The following is a 21,290-nucleotide window of genomic DNA, read 5'->3' on the forward strand; positions in this document are numbered from 1 at the left end:
CAGCATCCAGTGAGCATTTAGCATTTGGCATTGCTTGATCATGACATGCCAGCACCTGTACAGTTCTACCCAAATGCCTGAAATTCTATGAAATCCTTATTTTTAAAGCAGGAATGGCCTTTGGGTTTAGGAAGATAAATGTATGCGTGCATAAAAGTAAGGCCACCTGTTTTTATCCTTTCTGTCCTTTCAGTCGATTTAAGAATTTAAGAGGCTAAAGGCAGAAGGTGGAATGCTCTGTGGCAAAATCTTGGAGGCCAAGGTGAACATACTTCACATGCTTTGGCTGGGACCATGTGAATACAGTTTCACTACATCCTCTGCCAGCAGCAGAGGCCCTCTGAGGTGAGCAGGTGGGTTGGGACTGGGACTTGGATTGCCTGATGAATTCCAGACCTTAGCTTGGCCATTTCCCAGACCACACCATTGTTCAGAAACAGCACAGGCACCCGTGTCTGCAGCCATGTTTCCTTGCCCCGTCACTGGCTATTTTGGAGTTAATTCTCTTGTCACTAGGAGGAGGGGGAGGCAGATAAAAAGGGCTTTTAGGGCTTTCTGCCCTTTGTTCAATAGGATTTCTTCTTTAACACCTCTTCCACCACACAGATTCTCTGCCAGTCCACAAACCTCAAAGCAGCTCTGGAGCAGGGTGACTAGCTAGGCTCTTGGCTCTGATGCTGCGAACTGTGCTCTCTGAGCCAGCTCACTTTTCTGAGACCCTGTTTTGCCCTTTTGGAATGCAAGATGTAGTATTGTAATAAAATAACTTTCCAGAGTGTTGCAGTGCATGGGAAGTATCTTATGGTATCAGGAGGATTCAGAGATCCCTGTGATCAGGGGCAGCAGGGAATTCAACTTGCAAGTTTGTAAGCTTTGCATTTAGAAACTTTTTGTCTCAATTAGAATCCGTAGAAGGAAGAATTAACTAATGGGGTTTCTGAAATGTGAATATCATGTAGTGAATGTATTGAAACTGCCTCTGTATTTATTTGTTGAAGTTTTTGGTTTATTTTTCACTGAGGTTTTTGTTTTTTATTGTATTTCATTGATGGGGTAATGTATAGAGGGATTACAGTTGCCTTCATCATGTACATTACTTCTTGGACATTGATCATTCATTTATTTATTATCAATATTTTTCTTCTAAATGAGTACTAGGTTATAAGTGCTGAGAAAGACTCAGACAAATGAGCATGGAGACACTTTAGGAAAGTGTTGCTGTGAACTGAAATAATTTGTTGCAAAGGTGCCAAGCATCCTTCTAAACTGTTCACCTCCATCAAAAGTGAGTAAGTGAATCAGTTGTATATGTGGTCTATTAGGAGTCTGAAAATCTTCTTTCTCCCAGGACACAGACACTAAACAGCTACATCTTGAGCCTGTGAATGGGTCCTAAGATTTTGAATTGTCAATCTTTCCCTTTTGCAGGTTCTACCAGCATGCTCCAAGGTCCTCTGGGGGAGAATACTGCAGGGAGCTTTACAAACTCATTACATCCTGGCATTGTGGGCTGGAGAGTGGGTTTGAGTACACACAGACTTTCTGGCTGCTAATCTTTGGAGAAGCTCTTTCACAGGTTTCGTTGTCTATAAAATGAGGAAACAAGAACAGCTGCCAAAGCCACTGGCAGACTACTGACGTGATCTGTAACCCAGGATCCAATCCACATGGATTTCTTTCCTTTCCTCACTCCTTTGAAACACAGCATGATAGTAGTTGAAAGTACCTATATTGTTTGGTAAGCTGTGGCTGATGAAGGCATATCTGTGCTTGTGACCTGCATTTAAAAATAGGAACTATAAACAGAAAGTCCCATTATGAAGGCCTCTTAGTTATATACTGTCTTGAAGTTTAAAAATTGTTAATTTGAAAAAAGAAGGAAACTCTGACACATGCTATGATGTTTATGAAACTTTAAGGACATTATGTAACAAGAAATCAGCCAAAGAAACACTAGATGCTGTACTTAGATGAGGTACCTAGCGTAACCTGCATAGATTGGTACCACACATTGACAGGAGAAGAATGGGGAGATCTGGCTTAGTGGGTGTAGAGGTTCAGTTTAGGGAGATTAAAAATCTCCCCAGGAAAGATTATATTGTTGGATGCAAAAACATGTGAATCAACATTATGTCATAGAACAGAACACTTATAAAATGCTTAGTATTTAAATCTTGACTATAGTTTTTTTCTTTTTGCCAGTCCTGGGGCTTGAACTTGGGACTGAGCACTGCTTCTAAGCTTTTGCTCAAGACTAGCATCTTACCACTTGAGCCACAGTTCAAGTTTTTCTTAGTTTATGGGGAGAGAAGAGTGTCATGGACTTTCCTGCCCAGACTGGCTTCAAACCTCAGAATCTCAGACTCCTGAGTAGCTAAGATTACAGGTGTGAGCCACTGGTGCCTGGCTGCTTACATGCATTTTGCCATAATTGAAATTTTTAAAAATCCCTTTGGTTAATCTCATATTGTTACTGTATCTGACCTTGTTACCTAGCATATTGTAAATACATTTATTTGTTTATTTGAAATAGCAAAGGGAAGAGGCGGAGACAAGATGATTGGGAAGGGATGGAAAGAGGGAACTGGGTATAAAAACATGAGAAAGGGTATCAATGTGTAAGAAGTAATGTACCTACTACCTGACAAATGTGACTGTAACTCCTCTATACATTACAATAAAAAAAGAAAGAAAAAAATTTAAAAATGTAAATTTGAACACCAGTCTTTAAGGATACTTCCTGATTTAGGTAACACCCTGTGTGGATAAGGAGGCATATTTGGAGGGAGCCTTAAAGTCAAGGAATGAGCATGTGTGACTCTGGGAAACTAAAAAAGGGATAGGGAATAATAGACTATAAATCTGTTAGAGGATTCTCTCTTAAGATGGGTGAGATATTGAAAGGGTTGACACTGACAAAGATATGTTTTATTCATAAATTTCTTTGTTAAATGACAAGTCCTTTGTACAACTACTTAATAATAAAAACTGGGGGCTGGGAGTTTAGCCTAGTGGTAGAGTGCTTGCCTAGCATGCACTAAGACCCAGGTTCAATTCCTCGGTGGTACCACATATATAGAAAAAGCTGGAAGTGGTGCTATGGCTCAAGTGGTGGAGTGCTAGCCTTTAGGAAAGCCCAAGGACAGTGTCCAGGTCCTGAGTTCAAGCCCCAGGACTAGCAAAAAAAAAGCAATTCCATAAAATATTTAGTAAATTTAGCAAAATAAATACAAGACTTGCAGAATGAAAACTATAAAACATTAATAAGAGAAATATAAAACACAACTAAGGGGAGAAATGTTCATGAACTGAAAGACTTGACCAAGTTGGTATCTCCGTTATTATTATATTGATCTATGGATTCAACACCATCAAAAGTTCAGCATGATATTACTGTAGAAAATGATTCTATAGGTTGAGTCTGAAAAACGTTCAAGAAAAGGGCCTATGTAGCTTAACAGTCTAGATCAGGGATAACAGCCTTGTAGTACCTGCTTTCAATACTTACTGTGAAACCAAAGTAATGAAATTATTATAGCCTTAGCAGGAAGACAAAGAAATCAAAGGAAGAAACAGAGTCTAGAAACAGACCACACACATAGAATCAACTGATTTTTCAAAAAAAAAAAAAAAGATACCTAAATAACTCAGTGCGGAAAGCCAAGTCTTTTCAACAAATGGTGCTGAAACAACTAATGGGGGGGAAATGAAGTGTTTGAATTGCACAACTGAGATCGCCCAAAGACCTCATTATCAAAACTGGCATGACAGAACCCTAGAGGGGAAAACTGAACATTATTTTCACAACCTTGGAATACACAAAAATTTCTCACAGATGTTAGAAAAATCATACATAGTAAAAGAAAAATTCTAATTTTGATTTAAAGTATCAAAGACATCTGCTTCTCAGAATTAAAAGAAAAGCCACAAGCTGCGAGAATATATTTGCTATACATACATTTGACAAATAATTTATATCCATTTTAGATAAGGAACTCTAACAATTCAATTACAAAATGACAAGGAAATAAATGTTTTGAATGAGCAAAATCCCTGAAGAAACAAAAGATATTGTAAACATCTACTAAGCAGGGGGAAGGAAACCTTTTACTAGGTCATCTTAGAAAAATAACAATGCTACATCCTCACAATAATGACTCAATTTTAAATGACTGACACCTAACAGTGGTGAAAATGTGGAGCAACTGGAACTCTGTTGTATTGACACTAGAAGTATAAAATAGTAAGACAGTTAGTTTGGGCCAGTACTAGTGTTTAAACACAGGGTCTCACATTAGATGAGCTAGTCCTCTGCCAGTTGAACCATGTTTCTGCCCAGGCTGATCTCAGCCTCCTGAGTAATCACAATCACAAGTGTGAGCCCCAGTGCCTGGCCACAATATTTGAAAACTCATAAATGTATTTATTATATAAGCCAGAAATTTTGTTTGTAAACGGCTATACAGGAAAAAATGAGAAACAAAAGTTTTTAAAAAAAGATTTATACCAAAACAATCATAGCGACTTTATGTATAATTGAATAAGAACTAGAAATGCTTCCAGTATCCATCAGCAGGTGAATGGACAAACAATTGTGACATGTTTGTACCGTAGAATACTTCTAATTGTATATCAACAAGGACCACACTACAATATAGATGAATCACAGAAGTAGTATGTTCAATGAGGGAAGCCAAATAAGAAAGAATGTACACTATAGATTTACTTTGTGAAGTTCCAGAAACAGGCAAAACTAAGTTGTAGAGATAGAATTTGTAACAGTAGTTGCTATGAGATATTGAGAATTAAATGGGAGGGCTTATGACAGAGTTTCTGGAGTGAGAGAAGGTTGTATATGTTATCTTGTGCCATACTGCAAGGTAAGATATATTTGTAAAAACTGGCTGAATTTACATTTAAGATTTATACATTTATTGGCAGTGTGTGACTCAAGTGGTAGAGTAACTGCCTAGCAATTACAAAGCCTTAAGTTCAAAGTTCAAACCGTAGTACTACCAAAAAAAATGAAGTCTGTACATTTCCCTGCGTGTAAACTTTACCTCAACTGAAAAACAAAAAAATAGAACAAAATAATTATGTGACAGTTTTTACCCAATAATAGCATTTAAACTTTATCACATATAACTCTTAGCACTTAACATGTCTTATCTACTCTAGCCCTTAGAACAAACCAATACTTCTTTCAATTATAGGCAAAAAGAGACTGAAGTCCTTGCATTTACACAGCTTGATAGCAAAGCAGGGCTCAAACCCAAGATGCAGACCCTGAGAGCCAAAAGCTTACCAGTATGACTTTTCTGGAGACAATATCTTTCACAGAAAGAGCCAGTAATTAACATAAAAGAGGAATAGGCCAACATAGTACATTATCATCCATACCAGAGAAAAAAATCTAGCAACCAGACAAAATGGAGTTTCCAACATTCTATAAATCTTACAGGATCCTACTGTATGCTTTATCTAGTTTGTCCATGACTGAAAAATGTGCTCTCAAGTTATGGGCCAATAGCGTAATAAGCATTAGACAAATCCTAAGAAAATATCTTTTACATTTTTAGATGACCCTTAACTGGACAAAGCAACTATAGCCTCAGAGAATAAAGAACCTTCACAACTTAAAGAAATTTGATTAAAGGCAAAGTGTGAAATCCTAGGAGAGAAAAAAGTCTAGATTTATATAGTGTGTGGTGAAGGAAATGGAAATTAATATAAGCTCAAAATGAATTACAGTGACCCAAGAAGGAATTCCTTCTTCAAAAGTGAATATTTGGAATGTCTTTAGTACTGAGTAGGCACCCCCTAAATCATAGTTACTGCTATCAGCCATCCTGTCAGATGATCAAAACTAAATTGGAATTTTAACCTATTCTTTAGGAAAAAAAGTGAGAAACCTAGAAAAAACCTAAGGAAGATTGAAAATAAAAATTATTAGAAACTTTTAAAAGGTTTTCTAGTAGAACTGAGGAAGAAGGCTGAGCACCAGAGCTGCTGCGGAGATGTCAACCAGAACAAACTCTTCTCCAGGGTTTCAACAGGCAGGGCCATTGGCAAGAAATGCTTGACTTCATCTCTTCCCAGGAAGAAGACATGTGTTCTGAAGGAGGCCAAACAATTTGCCTCCACCATTGACTTCCTTTTCAAAACATTTTGGAAGATATGGGTATCAGAGACTGCTGACTGATACAACAAAATGCACTAAACAGAGATGCTCAAAACCCCTGTCCAATTCTAGTATATAACATGCAACTATGTGTCCTATATAAAGATGACATGGACAAAATGTTTATAACAGTGAAAAATTCTCACTGAACATATCTATAGTTTTTTGTAAAACTATCCTAGAAAACATTAATACAGAGGGAAATAACACCTAGGGGAGTAATTGGGCCCTAATAATATAAAGAAATCTATCATTTATGTATATTTAATAATAAGGTTGTATAAACGAATCATATAATAGGTGTTTGGGACTTGGGAGGTCAAAGCCTTTTGAAAAATATTTCCCTATTATTTTTTTTTCCTGAGAAACTTGAAACCTCCGAATATTTACTTTGGCTTTAGCAATCTGTGTCTAAAATGATGAGTTGTGGCTGATCTTTAGGTCTGTGAGGTACTTGTCTCCTGAGACTTTTTTCTGTATCTGTTGAAGTGATTAGCCAGGATCCTGATAGCTAAAAAATGAGAAAACTTGTATGTGGCTTTGGCCAGATCCTATTTCTTCGACTCTCAGACACCAAGAATAAAAAATGAAATAAGAAGGGTCCTTATGTTTCTTTAGAACAGAATTCGACGAGGCCACAAAGGAGCATGGTTTATCCATGGAGGTAGAAAGAACCGCCATGACCAGCCCACCTGCACCAAACACTTCACTGGACTGTCATGGTGAGGTTGTCATTGTTACAGAAGAGGGAAGTTGGATGTTAGATCATAATGTGTCTTTTCTCAGATTAAAGGACAAGAATGTCAATAGGAAAATGCCAGAACAAGACTGCAGAGATTTTCTGTCTGTTTAAACCAGGCCAGTCCTAAGGATCTTTCTTTTTTTGGGAGCATTTCTCAATTTATTTTATGAAGATAGTATCTCCTGATAATAAAATCAGGCAAAAAAGGAAACAATAAAAGGAACCTCATAAGTGTAGATGCAAAAATCTTTAACAAACTATTAGCAAATAGAATTCATCAGTTACATAAAAATATTCTGACCACAATTGGGTTTTATTCCATGGATGCAAACAAATCTGGTTCAATATTAGAAAAGTCAATGCAATTCCCTATATTAACAGGCTAAAGAAGAAAAATTATACAATCGTACTAGTCAATGCATAAAACATTTAACACTGGCCATTCATAAAAATTTTCTAAAATAGGAATACAAAAAAACTTGCTCAATTTGATGTATTTTGAAAAAGCAACCACAAAAAATCATTACATTATATTAAACAATAAAAGACTGAATATATTCCCCACTAAGCCTAGAAACACTAATGATCTTGAGAGAATCTTCTAGCAGATTTAGAGTCTTTTATTTCCTGTGGCTTGTTTAGTTTCCCAGATTGACAGGTGTTCATTACTTGACTTTAAGGCTCCCTCCAAATGTACCTCTTTTTCTATGCAGGATATTACCTAAGTCAGGAAGGTTCCTTAGAGGTTTGTGTTCAAATGCACACACACACACACACACAAAAAAAAAAAACCCCACATCAACCCTTTAAAATTATTTTCCAGGGCTGGGAGAGTAGCCTAATGGTAGAGTGCTTGCCTAGCATGCACAAAGCTCTAGGTTTGATTCCTGGGTACCACATATATAGAAAAAAAATCCGGAAGTGGTGCAGTGGCTCAAGTGGCAGGGCACTATCTTTGGGCAGAAAGTGTGTCTGAGGACAGTGCCCAGACCTTGAGTTCAAGTTTCAGGACTGGCAAGCAAAAAAAAAAAAAAGATTTTTCCAGGGGGCTGGGAGTTTGGCCTCGTGGTAGAGAGCTTGTCTAGCATGTACAATGCTCTGGGATTGTACTGCACACAATGAAAAAAGCTGTGGCTCAAGTTGTAGAGCACTGGCCTTGAGGAATGCCCAAGTGTGGGGCTCAGGCCCTGAGTTCAAGCCCCAGGACTGGCAAAAAAATTATTTTTCCAGGGTTGATAATAACTAGGCACAGGAGTTAACCAATGTAATGTTTTTCTATAATGAAGGTAACTGTCAGATATTTATGTTTTTATGTTTAGATTAAATAGATCCTTACACCTTCTTGATCAAATAGATCATTAAATCTCAAAGGAATCCTTATGTGTTATCCAGATTTCTCTGTTCTATCAGGCAATACATGACCAAAACTAAGATAATCAACTCTTTTTCAGAGACAGCAAGGAGGAAAGACATTTCTTTAGGAAATGGGTTTTACTATCTGCACATTCCTATTTTTTATCCTAAAAATCAAGTAAGTACATCAGATTTAAATGGCTCCTACAATCACAAAATTATATAGCTAGCGGGATGGGCAGTCATTACTGAAGCTGTCTGTCCTAACACACCATGGAGATGAAAGAGAAACTGATTCTAGTGCTTTGTGATTGTTATATCCGTTTGCTTGTCTCATCTTTTGAGTTCCCAAGGAGCTCATACTTTTTAAAATCTGTTTTACTTTAAATCTTTTACCTGTTCTGTCTTCTAAGATCTATAAATTTGTGGTTGATGAATCATATTCACTTCAGATTCTAATATTATAGGCTGAAGTATCTTCCTTTCATTCTTATTTGAAGTCCTAATCTCAGATAATTCAAACTTTGATCTCATTTGGAGATGAGATCTTTACAAGGCTAATCAAATTAAAATGAGATCACTAAGGTGTACCCTGAAACATCAGGATGAGTCCCATTTCAACACAGCTGGTGTCGTTACCAAAAAGGAATACAGAGATAGGTCCACACAGGATAATGAGGGCAGAGGATAAGAACATGACCAGGAGAAAATATCTTCCCTTACACCCCTTGGAAGGGGTCAATCAATTCTGCTGACATGTTGATCTGGGGCCAGTTCCAAAACTGTGAGAATCAGTTTTTGTTGTTTAAGCCACCTACCTTGTGATACCATAGTATGATAGCCTTGGAAAACCAGTATACTTACCACTTAATGAATAATATAATTTCAGATTTAAAAAAAAAGTATCGACTTTGTTTCTTGAGACCATATATCCCTCAATATGTAAGTGGGCAAAAATCAGAATGCGTATGTCATAGTTCACCTCTTGAGTTGAATCACCTTTTAGATCCTCAGATTCCTTATCAGTAAGGCAAAGAAGTGTCCCAGCCCTGTCCACCTAAACAAAGCTTGAATTAGGCACTGTACCTAAAAATGTAGATGCTATACTTTGTCTATTTTTCTCTTGCCTAATTTTGACAGAATCATTCAGAGAGATTCTGTGAGACATTCAAAGTTCGGAATTCTTCATTTTGGGAGATTGGCGGAGGATGGTGGCGGTTCAGTGTGAGACAGTTCTTTACCAGAAATTGATCCTAAATAAGCTTTAGCGTCACAGAGATCTCTGTCAGGAAAAATGCAGAACACTGGCGTGAGAAGACAGCATGGAGCCCCGCCAGCCGCCAAGCAGACAGCGCTTCACGGTGGTGCAGACCGCCGGCTGCAGACAGAGCCACACAGAGCCTGCGCAAGCCCAGAGCCGACACCTGGCCGTGCACGGACCTGCCAGCTTCACGGAACCGGAGAATCCAGCAATTTGTGAGTACCTCCAAGAAGAAGTTTCCACTTCTGTTTGCGGACCGGCATTGGCAGGGAGCCCTCTCACCCACAAGCTGAGAGCAGCGCCATCTTGACTGCTGGAAAAGACCTGGCCAAAGCAATTGGAGCCTGAGAGGTGTTGCTGACAGTGCCATCATTCTAACTGGCAAAGCATTTCCAAGAGATCCCTTAGCCGGAAATCAGGCCCCAGCGCTGCTGAAGTCCATCCCCTGTGCCAGGCCACAGACCTGGTAAAAAAAAGCTGCCCACGAATCTTTCAGCTTTCTTTTCCCAATCAAGCAATCTGATCCGAAAAACCGCAAAGCCAAATCACAAGAGAAAAAGACTTTGTGAAGTGTTTGGATCCCGAATTTAGTGAAGACACAAGTTTCCTATCCTGTCCCCCACCCCCCCAAAAAAAACCAAACTGAAAAATACCCTTTTTTTGTTGTTGTTCTTCTACCCCCTTTCATTTGCATTTTTAGGTGTTCTTATTTTCTCTTTGCCATTTAAACTACACCTTTTTTTCTAATGTTATGATTCATTGCTTTTTTTTTTGTTGTTGCTGTAGTTGTTTTCTCCTCTCTTTTCCCGCATTCCTTCTGTCACTGTGGTCATTCCTACAAACACAGTGACAACTCTGGGTACAGTCTGAATAAAAATGATATCTATATTGATACAGTCACATGCTTTTTAATCTCCTAGTTTTCAATCCTAGTATCTCTTGGGTAAGAACAGTGAGGAATCTCCCCCCACCTTTTTTTTTTTTGGTATGTTTTGTTTTATTTTGTTGTTTTCTTTTTTCTTTTTAAAATTTGTATCATTGAAACCTCCTAGATTTACCTCCCTCTTTTCTCTATATATTCCTCTTATTACTCTTCTTATTTTCATAAGTTTTATCTAAGTTCTTCTAAACTTGTTATCACCTTAGGTCAGTTATCCTTACATGATACCTTTTCTTCATTACTATAATAATCTTACACTCCTGCATGATTCTTTTCCTACCTCCCTTGTCATCTTTCATATTATTTTTCTATCTCTGGTCCTCTGTTCATCCTTCAACTCTTATAATGCATGGATCTACATTTGATGGTTGGTGAACAATGCTGTGTATCTAGGTGTTCAATTATACTTTAGGTCCAGAGGGACTTAAGTACAATAGAGATTGGATTGAGGGGCTTATTGTTTTGGTCATAAATCAGTAATTAGTGGTTGTATTAGCTTTGTATGTAAGTGCACAAAAAGAAAGAGAGTGATATTACCAATCTAAAAGTGTGAACATCTATTGTCGGCCAACTAAAAAGGTCTAGGTTGGTTATATCTGAAAAATTATAAATCTTGTTTAGTATTAATCTTGCTCCCATTTTCAAATGGGCAGAACAAGAAACTCAAGAAAAATGTCAAATCAAGGAATAGCATCTCCCACCCAACATAAACAGGCAATGGAGCAGTCAATGGCAAATCCTGAGGAGAGTCTTCCAAGTGCTATACAAATGTAATTGATAAACATCATTAATGAAAAGTATGAAAACATAAATAAAGAGATAAGGGAGGAAGCCATAGCTAAACAAGAGGAAACCATAAACAAGGTGATATCTGAAAAAGGGGAAGACATAAAGGAAGCCATAATAAAGGTTTTTCAAAGAAAAATGGACGAATTCATAAAATCCACAAACTAAAAGGTGACTGAACGCCAACAAATGTCCAAAGAGAATAAAGCTGCTGAGCTAACCACTCAAATGGAAATCAAGGAGTTAAAGAAATCCATACATGATCTAAAACAAGAGATGCAAGCCATCAAAAATGAGCAATTAGAAGCAAGGGAGATGAAGAATAAAGTGGAAAGCTTTGATAGCAGGTTAGACAATGCAGAAGAGAGAATTTCTGGGGTTGAAAATAATTTAGTTGTTATAGAGAAAGAACAGAAAATGAGTCAATTCAAATCCAGGAAATATGAGACAACGCTACAGGAGGTCCAAGATATAATTAGGAAGCCTAATTTAAGGCTAATTGGTATTGAGGAGGGTCTGGAGAAAGAGGTCAATGGTATTGGAAATATACTTCAGGGAATTATCTCGGAGAACTTCCCAAATATCCAGAAGGGCAGGCCCATCCAGATACAAGAAGCTTTTAGAACCCAAACAGACCTGACCAGAAAAGGACATCCCACCACCACATTATAATCGGAACTCTATCAATAGAGACCAAAGAAAGGATCCTAAAAGCAGCCAGGGAGAAGAGAACAGTCACCTATAAACGCAAACCAATCAGAATAACCCCAGATTTCTCAGCAGAGACCATGCAAGCAAGAAGAGATTGGAAGGATATATGTCATGCTCTGAAGTCAAATAGCTACCAACCAAGAATACTGTAGCCAGCTAAGCTATCATTCATAACTGAGGGAACAATAAAAACGTTCCATTCCAGGGAAAAGCTTCAATATTATGTAGCAACCAAACCAACATTATAAAAAATTCTCAAAGATGTTCTATACATAGAAAACCAACACAAATGTAATACAGAGAAAGAAATGGCACCTAAAACTCATAACACCTAAGTACCACAAGAACTGTCAAGACACAGGCCCTAATGAAAGCTTGTAAAAATGGCAGGAACTAATAAATATTTCTCAATCCTGACTCTCAATGTCAATGGACTTAACTCTCCAATTAAACGACACAGACTATCTGGTTAGATCAAAAAGCAAGATCCATCATTCTGCTGTCTTCAAGAAACACATCTTACCCCCCAAAAAAACATTTTTTGAAAGTGAGAGGTTGGAAAAAAATTTATCAAGCTAATGGCCCCCATAAACAGGCTAGAGTTGACATCCTCATATCAGATAAAATAGACTTCAAACTAAAATTAGTGAGAAAAGACACAGAGGGTTACTACATATTACTAAAACGATCTTTCTTCCAGGAGGACATAACCATCCTAAATATCTACACACCTAAACTGGGAGCCCCTAATTTCATCAAGCAAACTTTACTTTCACTGAAACCATACATAGATCGAAACACAGTGATTGTTGGTGACTTTAACACACCACTCTCACCTATGGACAGATCAACCAGGCAAAAACTCAACAGAGAAACCTTAGAATTGAACAAATGTATAGACCAACTAGATCTAACAGACATCTGCAGATTATTCCACCCAGAAACCACACAATATACATTTTTTTCAGCAGCACATGGAACATTTTCCAAAATAGACTACATTTTAGGGCACAAAACAAACCTGGTGAGATTTAGAAACACTGAAATTATCCACTGCATTCTCTCAGACCACAAGGGCATCAAATTGGAACTGAACACCTATCTCCACCAATGAAAGCCCTGTAAGTCATGGCGATTGAACAACACATTGTTGAATGACCAATGGGTCATCGAAGAGATCAGAACAGAAATCCAACAGTTTATGAAATTTAACAAAAAGAGGCACACAAAATACCAGCTCCTTTGGGACATGGCAAAGAGAGTACTCAGAGGAAAATTTATAGGTCTGAGTGCCTACAATAACAAATTGGAAAAAAATCACAAAACAACAATTTAATGTGTCACCTTAAACTCCTGGAAAAGGAGCAACAAACCAACCCTAATCCCAGTAGAAGGAAGCAAATTATTAAAATCAAAGCAGAATTAAATGAATTGGACTCTAAAAAAACAATAGAAAGAATCAACAAAACAAGGAGTTGGTTCTTTGAAAAAATTAAGAAAATTGACAGACCCTTAGCAAATCTTACCAAAAAAGAAGGGAGCATACTGAAATAAACAAAATCAGAGACAAAAATGGTAATATCATGACAGAAATTACCAAGATCCAGAGCATCATGAGGGAATACTTCTCAAACCTGTACACCAACAAATTTGAGAATCTAGAAGAAATGGATGGCTTCCTAGCTAATATTAACATACCCACACTGAACCAAGAAGAACTAACCCAATTAGACAGGTCTATTTCAAGCACTGAAATAGAAATGGCAATAAGAGAACTTCCACCTAAGAAAATCCCATGGCCAGATGGATTCACAGCTGAATTCTATAAGGTCTTCAAAGCAGAGCTCACACCAATACTCCTCAATCTCTTCAACGAAATTGAAAATGAAGGCTGTTCACCAAACTCATACTATGAAGCCAGTATAACCCTCATCACCAAACCAGACAAAGATTCATCAAAGAGAAATATAGACCCATTTCTTTGATGAACATCAATGCAAAACTTCTCAACAAAATACTGGCCAACTGTCTGCAACAACTCATCAAAAAAATTATACACTATGATCAAACAGGATTCATCACAGGGAGGCAAGGCTGGTTCAACATATGCAAATCAATTAATATAATTCAACACATCAACAGGAGCAGGGACAAAAATCACATGATTGTCTCAATAGCTGCAGAAAAGGCATTCGAGAAGATCTAACACCACTTTATGTTAAAAGCTCTGGAGAAATTAGGAATCCATGGAACATTCCTCAGTATAATAAAGGGTGTGTATGACAAACCCACAGCTAGTATTATACTTAATGGCGAAAAGCTAAAGCCATTCCCACTAAAATCAGGAAGGAGACAGGATTCCCACTCTCTCCACTCCTGTTTAACAAAGTATTAGAATTCCTAGCCAGTGCAATAAGGCAAGAAGCAAGCATAAAGGGGACCCAAATAGGGAAAGAGGAAGTAAAAGTTTCCCTCTTTGCAGATGACATGATTCTGTATTTAAAAAAACCCAACAGACTCCACTCCCAAGCTCCTTGAGCCGATTCAAAACTTTGGAAGGGTAGCAGGCTATAAAATTAACCCTCAAAAATCGACTGTCTTCCTCTATGCCAACAATGAGAGGAATGAGGCAACAATCAGGAAAGCAATTCCTTTCACATTAGCCTCAAAGAAAATAAAGTACCTAAGAACTAGCTTAACTGAGAATGTAAAGGACCTTTTTGATGAAAACGTTAAAACCCTGAAAAAGGAAATTAAAGCAGAACTGAGGAAATGGAAAAACCTCCCATGCTCCTGGATGGGAAGAATCAACATCGTGAAAATGACAATCTTGCCAAGGGCTATCTACAAATTCAACGCAATACCCATCAATATCCCAATGTCATTTTTTAAAGAAATAGAAGAGGCAATCCAAAATTTCATATGGAATAATAAAAGACCCCGTATAGCAAAAACACTTCTTAGCAGAATGAACAGCGCAGGAGGAATTTCAATACCAAACTTTAGAGTCTATTACAGAGCTATAATTAATCAAAACAGCTTGGTACTGGCACAAGAACAGGCCTGAAGACCAATGGAATAGAACTGAGGACCCAGATATTAAACCACAGACCTATGGCCACCTAATCTTTGACAAGGGAGCCAAAAAAATAGGATGGAAGAAAGACAGCATCTTCAACAAGTTGTGCTGGCAAAACTGGTTAAGCACCTGCAGAAAACTACAGTTGGGTCCTTCTTTGTCACCTGCACTAGAATTAATTCCAAATGGATCAAAGACCTCGAGGTAAAAGCTGACACACTGAAAACTTTACAGGAAGGAATAGGAGATACACTAGGCCTCCTTGGCACAGGTAGAAACTTTCTTAATAAGGACCAAGAATCACAACAAATCAGAGAAAGGCTGGATAAGTGGGACTGCATTAAACTGCAGAGCTTTTGTATGGCAAAGGACATAGCGAGTAAATTAATTAGGAAGCCTACAGAGTGGGAGAAGATCTTCACTAACCATACAATGGACAAACGCCTCATATCTAAAATATATCAACAACTCAAAAAATTGAATCACTCCAAAACTAATCTCCAAAGAAACAACCATCCCATTAAAAGATGGGCCAAAGACATAAAGAGAGTTTTCTCTGAAGAAGAAATAAGAATGGCCTATAGACACATGAAGAAATGCTCAACATAAAAGAAATGCAAATCAAAACAACTCTAAGATTCCACCTTATTCCAGTTAGAATGGCAAGGATCAAGAAAACTAATAATAGATGCTGGAGGGGATGTAGCCAGGAGGGATCACTACTACACTGTTGGTGGGAGTGCAAACTCATTCATTCATTTCCACTATGGAAAGCAGTATGGCAGTTCCTCAAAAGACTAAACATAGAGCTCCCCTATGACCCAGCAATTCCACTACTAGTCATTTACCCAATCCTCCAGAAACAAGGACATACTAAATCCACTAGCACAACAATGTTCATCGCAGCACTATTTACCATAGCAAAGATAGGGAACCAAACCAGATGTCCCTCAGTTGATGAGTGGATCAACAAGATGTGGTATTTATCCACAATGGAATTCTATGCTGCTGTGACATTGCCCAATTTGTAAGGAAATGGAAAGACTTAGAAAAAATCATATTAAGTGAAGTAAGCCAGACTCAAAGGAACATAGGCTCAATGGTTTCCCTCATTGGTCATAATCAGTAGAAACCTTGGGCTCTCCTAGCACAGATTTACAGTAAAACAAAACCTAGATACATAAGGCCAGATAGTATGATGCTAAATGTAAGGACCTCCAGGATATAGAAACAAAAGCCATATAATGAGTGATTGTTGTCCTTAATGTACTATGTTATCTCTCATCTCTTTTGCTGTCCCTTGGTTATCTCATATTGTTATACTATCTCACTTTGTTATCTGATATATTGGATATATTTGTATTTGGTTATTTGAAATTGGATAGGGAAGGGGGAAAAACAAGATGAGGGGTGGGGGGAGGGAAATGGGGACCAAGACATGAGAAAGGGTATCAATGTATGTGAATTAATGCACCTTAAATCTGGCAAATGTAATGTAACCCTTCTATTAATTACAATAAAAATATATGAAGAAAAAGAAAGAATTCTCCATTTTGAACAGGGGCCCTTTAAACCTCAGGCTTTGCTTTTGTAATTTCTAACTGGAGACAGGATGTGGCTTATTTCACATTCTATCTTTTTTATATCACCAGAGAGTCTGGAAGTTAATTTGTCACACAACTTTCTTATTTTTTACACATTACAGAAATAAGGTACTGAGTAAAGGAAATTAATCCTTGTAGTGAATGGACTTTTTAGAAATATATACAAGAAAACAGAACTCTAATGGCACATCAAATTGCCTTAATAAAATTAGTGTCTGGTGAATATGATTTCATAATATAGGACATTAAATATGGCATGCTGGCAGCTTTCTAATTTATTTTCCTATGTCTCTAAAATAATTTTGCGTTTGAGAATTTGAAAAAATTTGGTTCCTAAAAATTAATGCTTTTATTAACTATCTAGTATAACTTCCTCCCAAGTAGTTTATATTTGAGTTGTGTAAATTCTTATGCAATGTAAATGTGACTCAACATTTTCAGTGACTGTAACCTTTTCAATTCTCTAGAATGCCTCCAGATGGCATTAAAACTCTTTCCCTGTTATGTTTTGTAGCAACAACTGAAAAATTAGTAATATTTTAACCTTTGAAGACTATTCACATTCATTATGTGCTCAGAAACTACAACAGTGGAACTCTTCAGAACTTTCAAGGGAGGGCCTTAGGATAGACAAATCTACAACCAAATCTATTACAATATAATTGAGAGCCAGATCATGGACAAAATGAAACACAAAATTTTATCCCAAACTGTGACTTCTAATGACTAGTGCTTCAATGTTTAGTAAGTATTAAGAACATCCAGTCCACAGACAGAAACTCTCACAAAGCCTGTCCTAAAATAAGAGAACAGTGATTAGATTGCTTGCTTAGCATGCACGAAAACCTGGGCTCGATTCCTCGGTACCACCTACATAGAAACAAGCCAGAAGTGGTGCTGAGGCTCAAGTGGTAGAGCTCTAGCCTTGAGAAAGTCAGGGACACTGCTCTGGCCTTGAGCTCAAGCCCAGGACTGGCAATAAAATAAAATAAAATAGCAGATGTCACTCATTAAAAGTGACAAATGCAATGATTTTGAAAGGAGGGGTTACTGACCCTGTAGGCCTAAGCAAAATCTTTTGTTATAACTCAATTAATAACTCAATTGTTGGTAGATTAATTTGATGTTCAATTAATCATTTCACCATGTTTGTGGATTCTCTGAATGTTGAAAGGACAATAAAGCAGAGTGAGGAGACATGTTGTATATATGCCTCATTATTTAAAAGCATCAACAAACTCTTGGTTTCTAGAGGTAACTACTATTGTACTTTTCACATAATTCAGAAGACTGGAAATCCAAGGTTGCTAAAATAATCAAACTACTTCATTTATGTGCAGAAAGAACATCCTCAGTTTATGTGATAAGTGAGGCAAGTTTTGACAGTGATCAGTCTCCAGCCAAATTATAAAGGGCTCCCATTCTTTCTCTCCCAGTCCATACCCTCAAATCTCCTTACACTTCTACTTTATAAAGAGAAACATTTGCATTTTCATGATTCCTTTCTACTACAGCATAAGACTTAAAAAACACATCGGTACCCAAAAGCATTTAAAAAGACATTATCATGAAAAAAGAGAACTGGGCTTCCTTCGATTATGATTACTACTATTACACCATACTTGCACAGTTTCATTTTATAGGACTTATTAAAGAACATGGCATCTCCCAGAGAAACAAGAAAAAGACTTACGATGTATTCGATGTACCATTGTCTGGACTCTCTGGCTCAGCATCACCTTTCTCTTAAGGAGGTAGAAAAAAATACCAACATGTGAGTCTTGCAATCCTCAAGATTTAAGAGAGATTAAACAAATTTCTATGTTCCTATTAATGATCTTTCAGAATGTGAAGCAGGAGACTTTTAAAGCATCTTTTATTGCCTGAGAACTGGATTTGCAAAATCATTTTGTCTTTGCAGTGCAATTAGCCTAGGCACAGATCTGTGAGTAGGTACTAAGGAGCTATTTGCAAACAACCAGAGATCTGGAGTAGAGACCTTGCCAAGAGACCAATATTTTACAGATGGGATCAGTTTCTTTTTACTTCATTTCACCGAAAATTTAAGGGAATAAACCTATTAGAGGGCCTGGAGTTTGGCCTAGGGGTTAAAGTGCTTGCCTAGCATGCACGAAGACCAGGGTTTGATTCCTTGGTACCACATACATAGAAAAAGCCTGAAGTGGTGCTGAGGCTCAAGTGGTAGAGCTCTAGCCTTGAGAAAATCAGGCCCTAAGCTCAAGCCCAGGACTGGCCAAAAAAAAAAAAACAAAACAAAAACATGCTTCGGGCTGGGAGTTTGGCCTAGTGGTAGAGTGCTTGCCTAGCATGCACGAAGACCCGGGTTCGATTCCTTGGTACCACATACATGGCAAAAAGCCGGAAGTGGTGCTGAGGCTCAAGTGGTAGAGTGCTAGCCTTGAGAAAGTCCAAGGACAGTGCTCAGGCCTAGGACTGGCAAAAAAAAAAAAAAAACCTATTAGAATTTTACATCCAAGACACTCTGAACTTTAATACTTCTGTAAACACAGGTCAAATGTGGCCAGGCTGAACTTGGATGAGAGAATTTTATACAACGTCAACGATGCAATCATAAGATCCTTAAGCATTATGTCTCAACCCTGGGCAGCCTTTCGCAAGTTAACAAATAAGAAATCAAACATCCTTCTTGGTCATCTGACAGGCTAGATAACTAAGTATATATGACTATATAAAATGGTGCTGATTCAATGGAATACTATGCTGCTGTAAAAAAAATGATATTGGCCCATTTGTAAGGAAATGGAAAGACAGAAAAAATCATATTAAGTGAAGTAAGCCAGACTCAAAGGAACATAGGCTCAATGGTTTCCCTCATCTGACATAATCAGTAGAAACTTTGGGCTCTCCTAGCAGAGATTCACAATAGAACAAAATCTAGATAAATAAATAAGGCCATATAGTATGACGCTAAATATAAGGACCTCCAGGATAAAAAAACAAAAGCCATATAATGAGTGATTGTTGTCCTTAATGTACTGTTATCTCTCATCTCTTTTACTGTCCTTTGGTTATCTCATATTGTTACAATATTTCACCTTGTTATCTGATATATTTTATGTATGCTTAATTAGTTATTTGAAATAGGAGAGGGTAGGGGGAAAATCAAGTTGTGCAGGGGGAGGGGGGAGGGAAATGGGAACCATGACCTGAGAAAGGGTATCAATATTTGTGAAGTAATGTACCTTGTATCTGGTGAATATAATGTAACCCTTCTATCTGGTGAGTATAATGTAACCCTTCTACTAATTACAATAAAAATATATGAAAAAATAAATAAAATGGTGCTGATTGAAATGAACTCCAAAATATGGAAACAGAAGTTTTTTTTTTAAATGTACTGTGTGAGGTTATTTCTTTTTTCTTTCTTCCCCTCTCCTCTTTGGGTTGTCAGTGTTTTTTATTGTGGTACCCTATGTCTTATATATCCATTTATCTGATTTGAAAAGGGAAAGAGAATAACAAAATGATGAGACAAAGGACAAATGGTGAACCAATGTAACAGGGATACTCGGAAGATACTATATTGGAAATGAACTTTACAACTTGGGGGCAGAGAGAAGTGGGGGCAAGTGGGGGAAAATAAGGGAGGGGGTAACACTATTTAACAAGAAATGACCTTATGTAACTGTAACCCCTCTCTACATCACCTTTACAAAACAATAAAATACTATTAAACATAATATCGTGGATGTGGTCACCAGGAATTTAATGGCTTAAGTTAGGTTAACCTGTAAGTAGTTTGGTTTTTGGAGGTTTAGGGGCAATTTCTAATCCTAGACCAATTGGTTGTATGGAACATGAGTAAGTAAAATTGGGTAAGAAGCCTCTCTCTGGGTTTGTTGTAAATTGGGCATGGAAAAAGAATCATTCATGTTTCAGCTGCTGGTGGTTCTGCAGGGATAAGAGTAAAAGGAACCCCGCTGAAACTTGTGAGTTGCAAAAGAAAGAAGTATGCCATATTCGCTCACGTCAGACCTAGCTATCTCCTAGGATCCTTTAACCTGTTGCTCGGGTCTTTAGGCCTAAATATTGTACTAAGCCTCATTTGTCAGCTGACAATGTTAGCCTGTGGTCACCTTGCCTCAGGAATGACCTCCTTCCTGTATTAGATAATGAACATATCCCCAAAATGTTGTCTAAGCTGAGATCAAAAGAAACTTCCTATTTTCTTTTCTTTGCCTTATAGCCTATAGCTATAAGGAAAAGGGGTTCATATATCCACTGGATATATGAACTCTGGATTGTGTGCATACCTGGTAAGAAAAAGAACCCAAACCAAAACAAAAAACAAACAAAAAAAAACAGCAATGTGAGAGATAGCCACTTAGCCAAAAACTGATCATTTAGGAGAAACCCCAAAGTCCCCAAAGGTATGTTGATGATAAACTGACTAGCTTCCCAGTCTATAGGAAATCAAGTTGAAACAAAAGCAACAGATAAATAAACTTGTTCTAACACTCATATTTAAAACTGGGGAGGTCATTTAGAATGCACAAAGGCCTGGTCAACTGGCTTCTGTAACTAGAAAAAGTTTTTTTTTTTTTTTCCCATTGAGCCACCATCATTCCTGATACAATTTCCTAGGAGAGTT

General features: G+C 37.5%; 1 protein-coding gene and 1 long non-coding RNA gene across 3 annotated transcripts in view; one reads left to right on the forward strand and one right to left on the reverse strand.

Moving 5' to 3' along the window:
- The window catches only part of Aff3 (ALF transcription elongation factor 3), a 539,479-nt gene that overhangs the window by 141,234 nt on the left and 376,955 nt on the right, over nt 1-21,290 (reverse strand). For both annotated transcript variants that reach the window (XM_090336509.1, XM_090336510.1), the window contains one exon: nt 18,351-18,402. In XM_090336509.1, coding sequence (XP_090192635.1) covers nt 18,351-18,402 — 52 coding nt within the window. The remainder of the gene's footprint in view (nt 1-18,350; nt 18,403-21,290) is intronic.
- The window catches only part of LOC150060329 (uncharacterized), a 74,686-nt gene that overhangs the window by 21,549 nt on the left and 31,847 nt on the right, over nt 1-21,290 (forward strand). Inside the window, exon 2 of the long non-coding RNA XR_016536228.1 lies at nt 194-345. This is a non-coding gene — a long non-coding RNA (uncharacterized LOC150060329). The remainder of the gene's footprint in view (nt 1-193; nt 346-21,290) is intronic.

This window comes from Megascapheus bottae, chromosome 7 (genome assembly GCF_031878675.1).
Source record: "Megascapheus bottae isolate mThoBot1 chromosome 7, mThoBot2.hap1, whole genome shotgun sequence".
Taxonomy (NCBI): domain Eukaryota; kingdom Metazoa; phylum Chordata; class Mammalia; order Rodentia; family Geomyidae; genus Megascapheus; species Megascapheus bottae.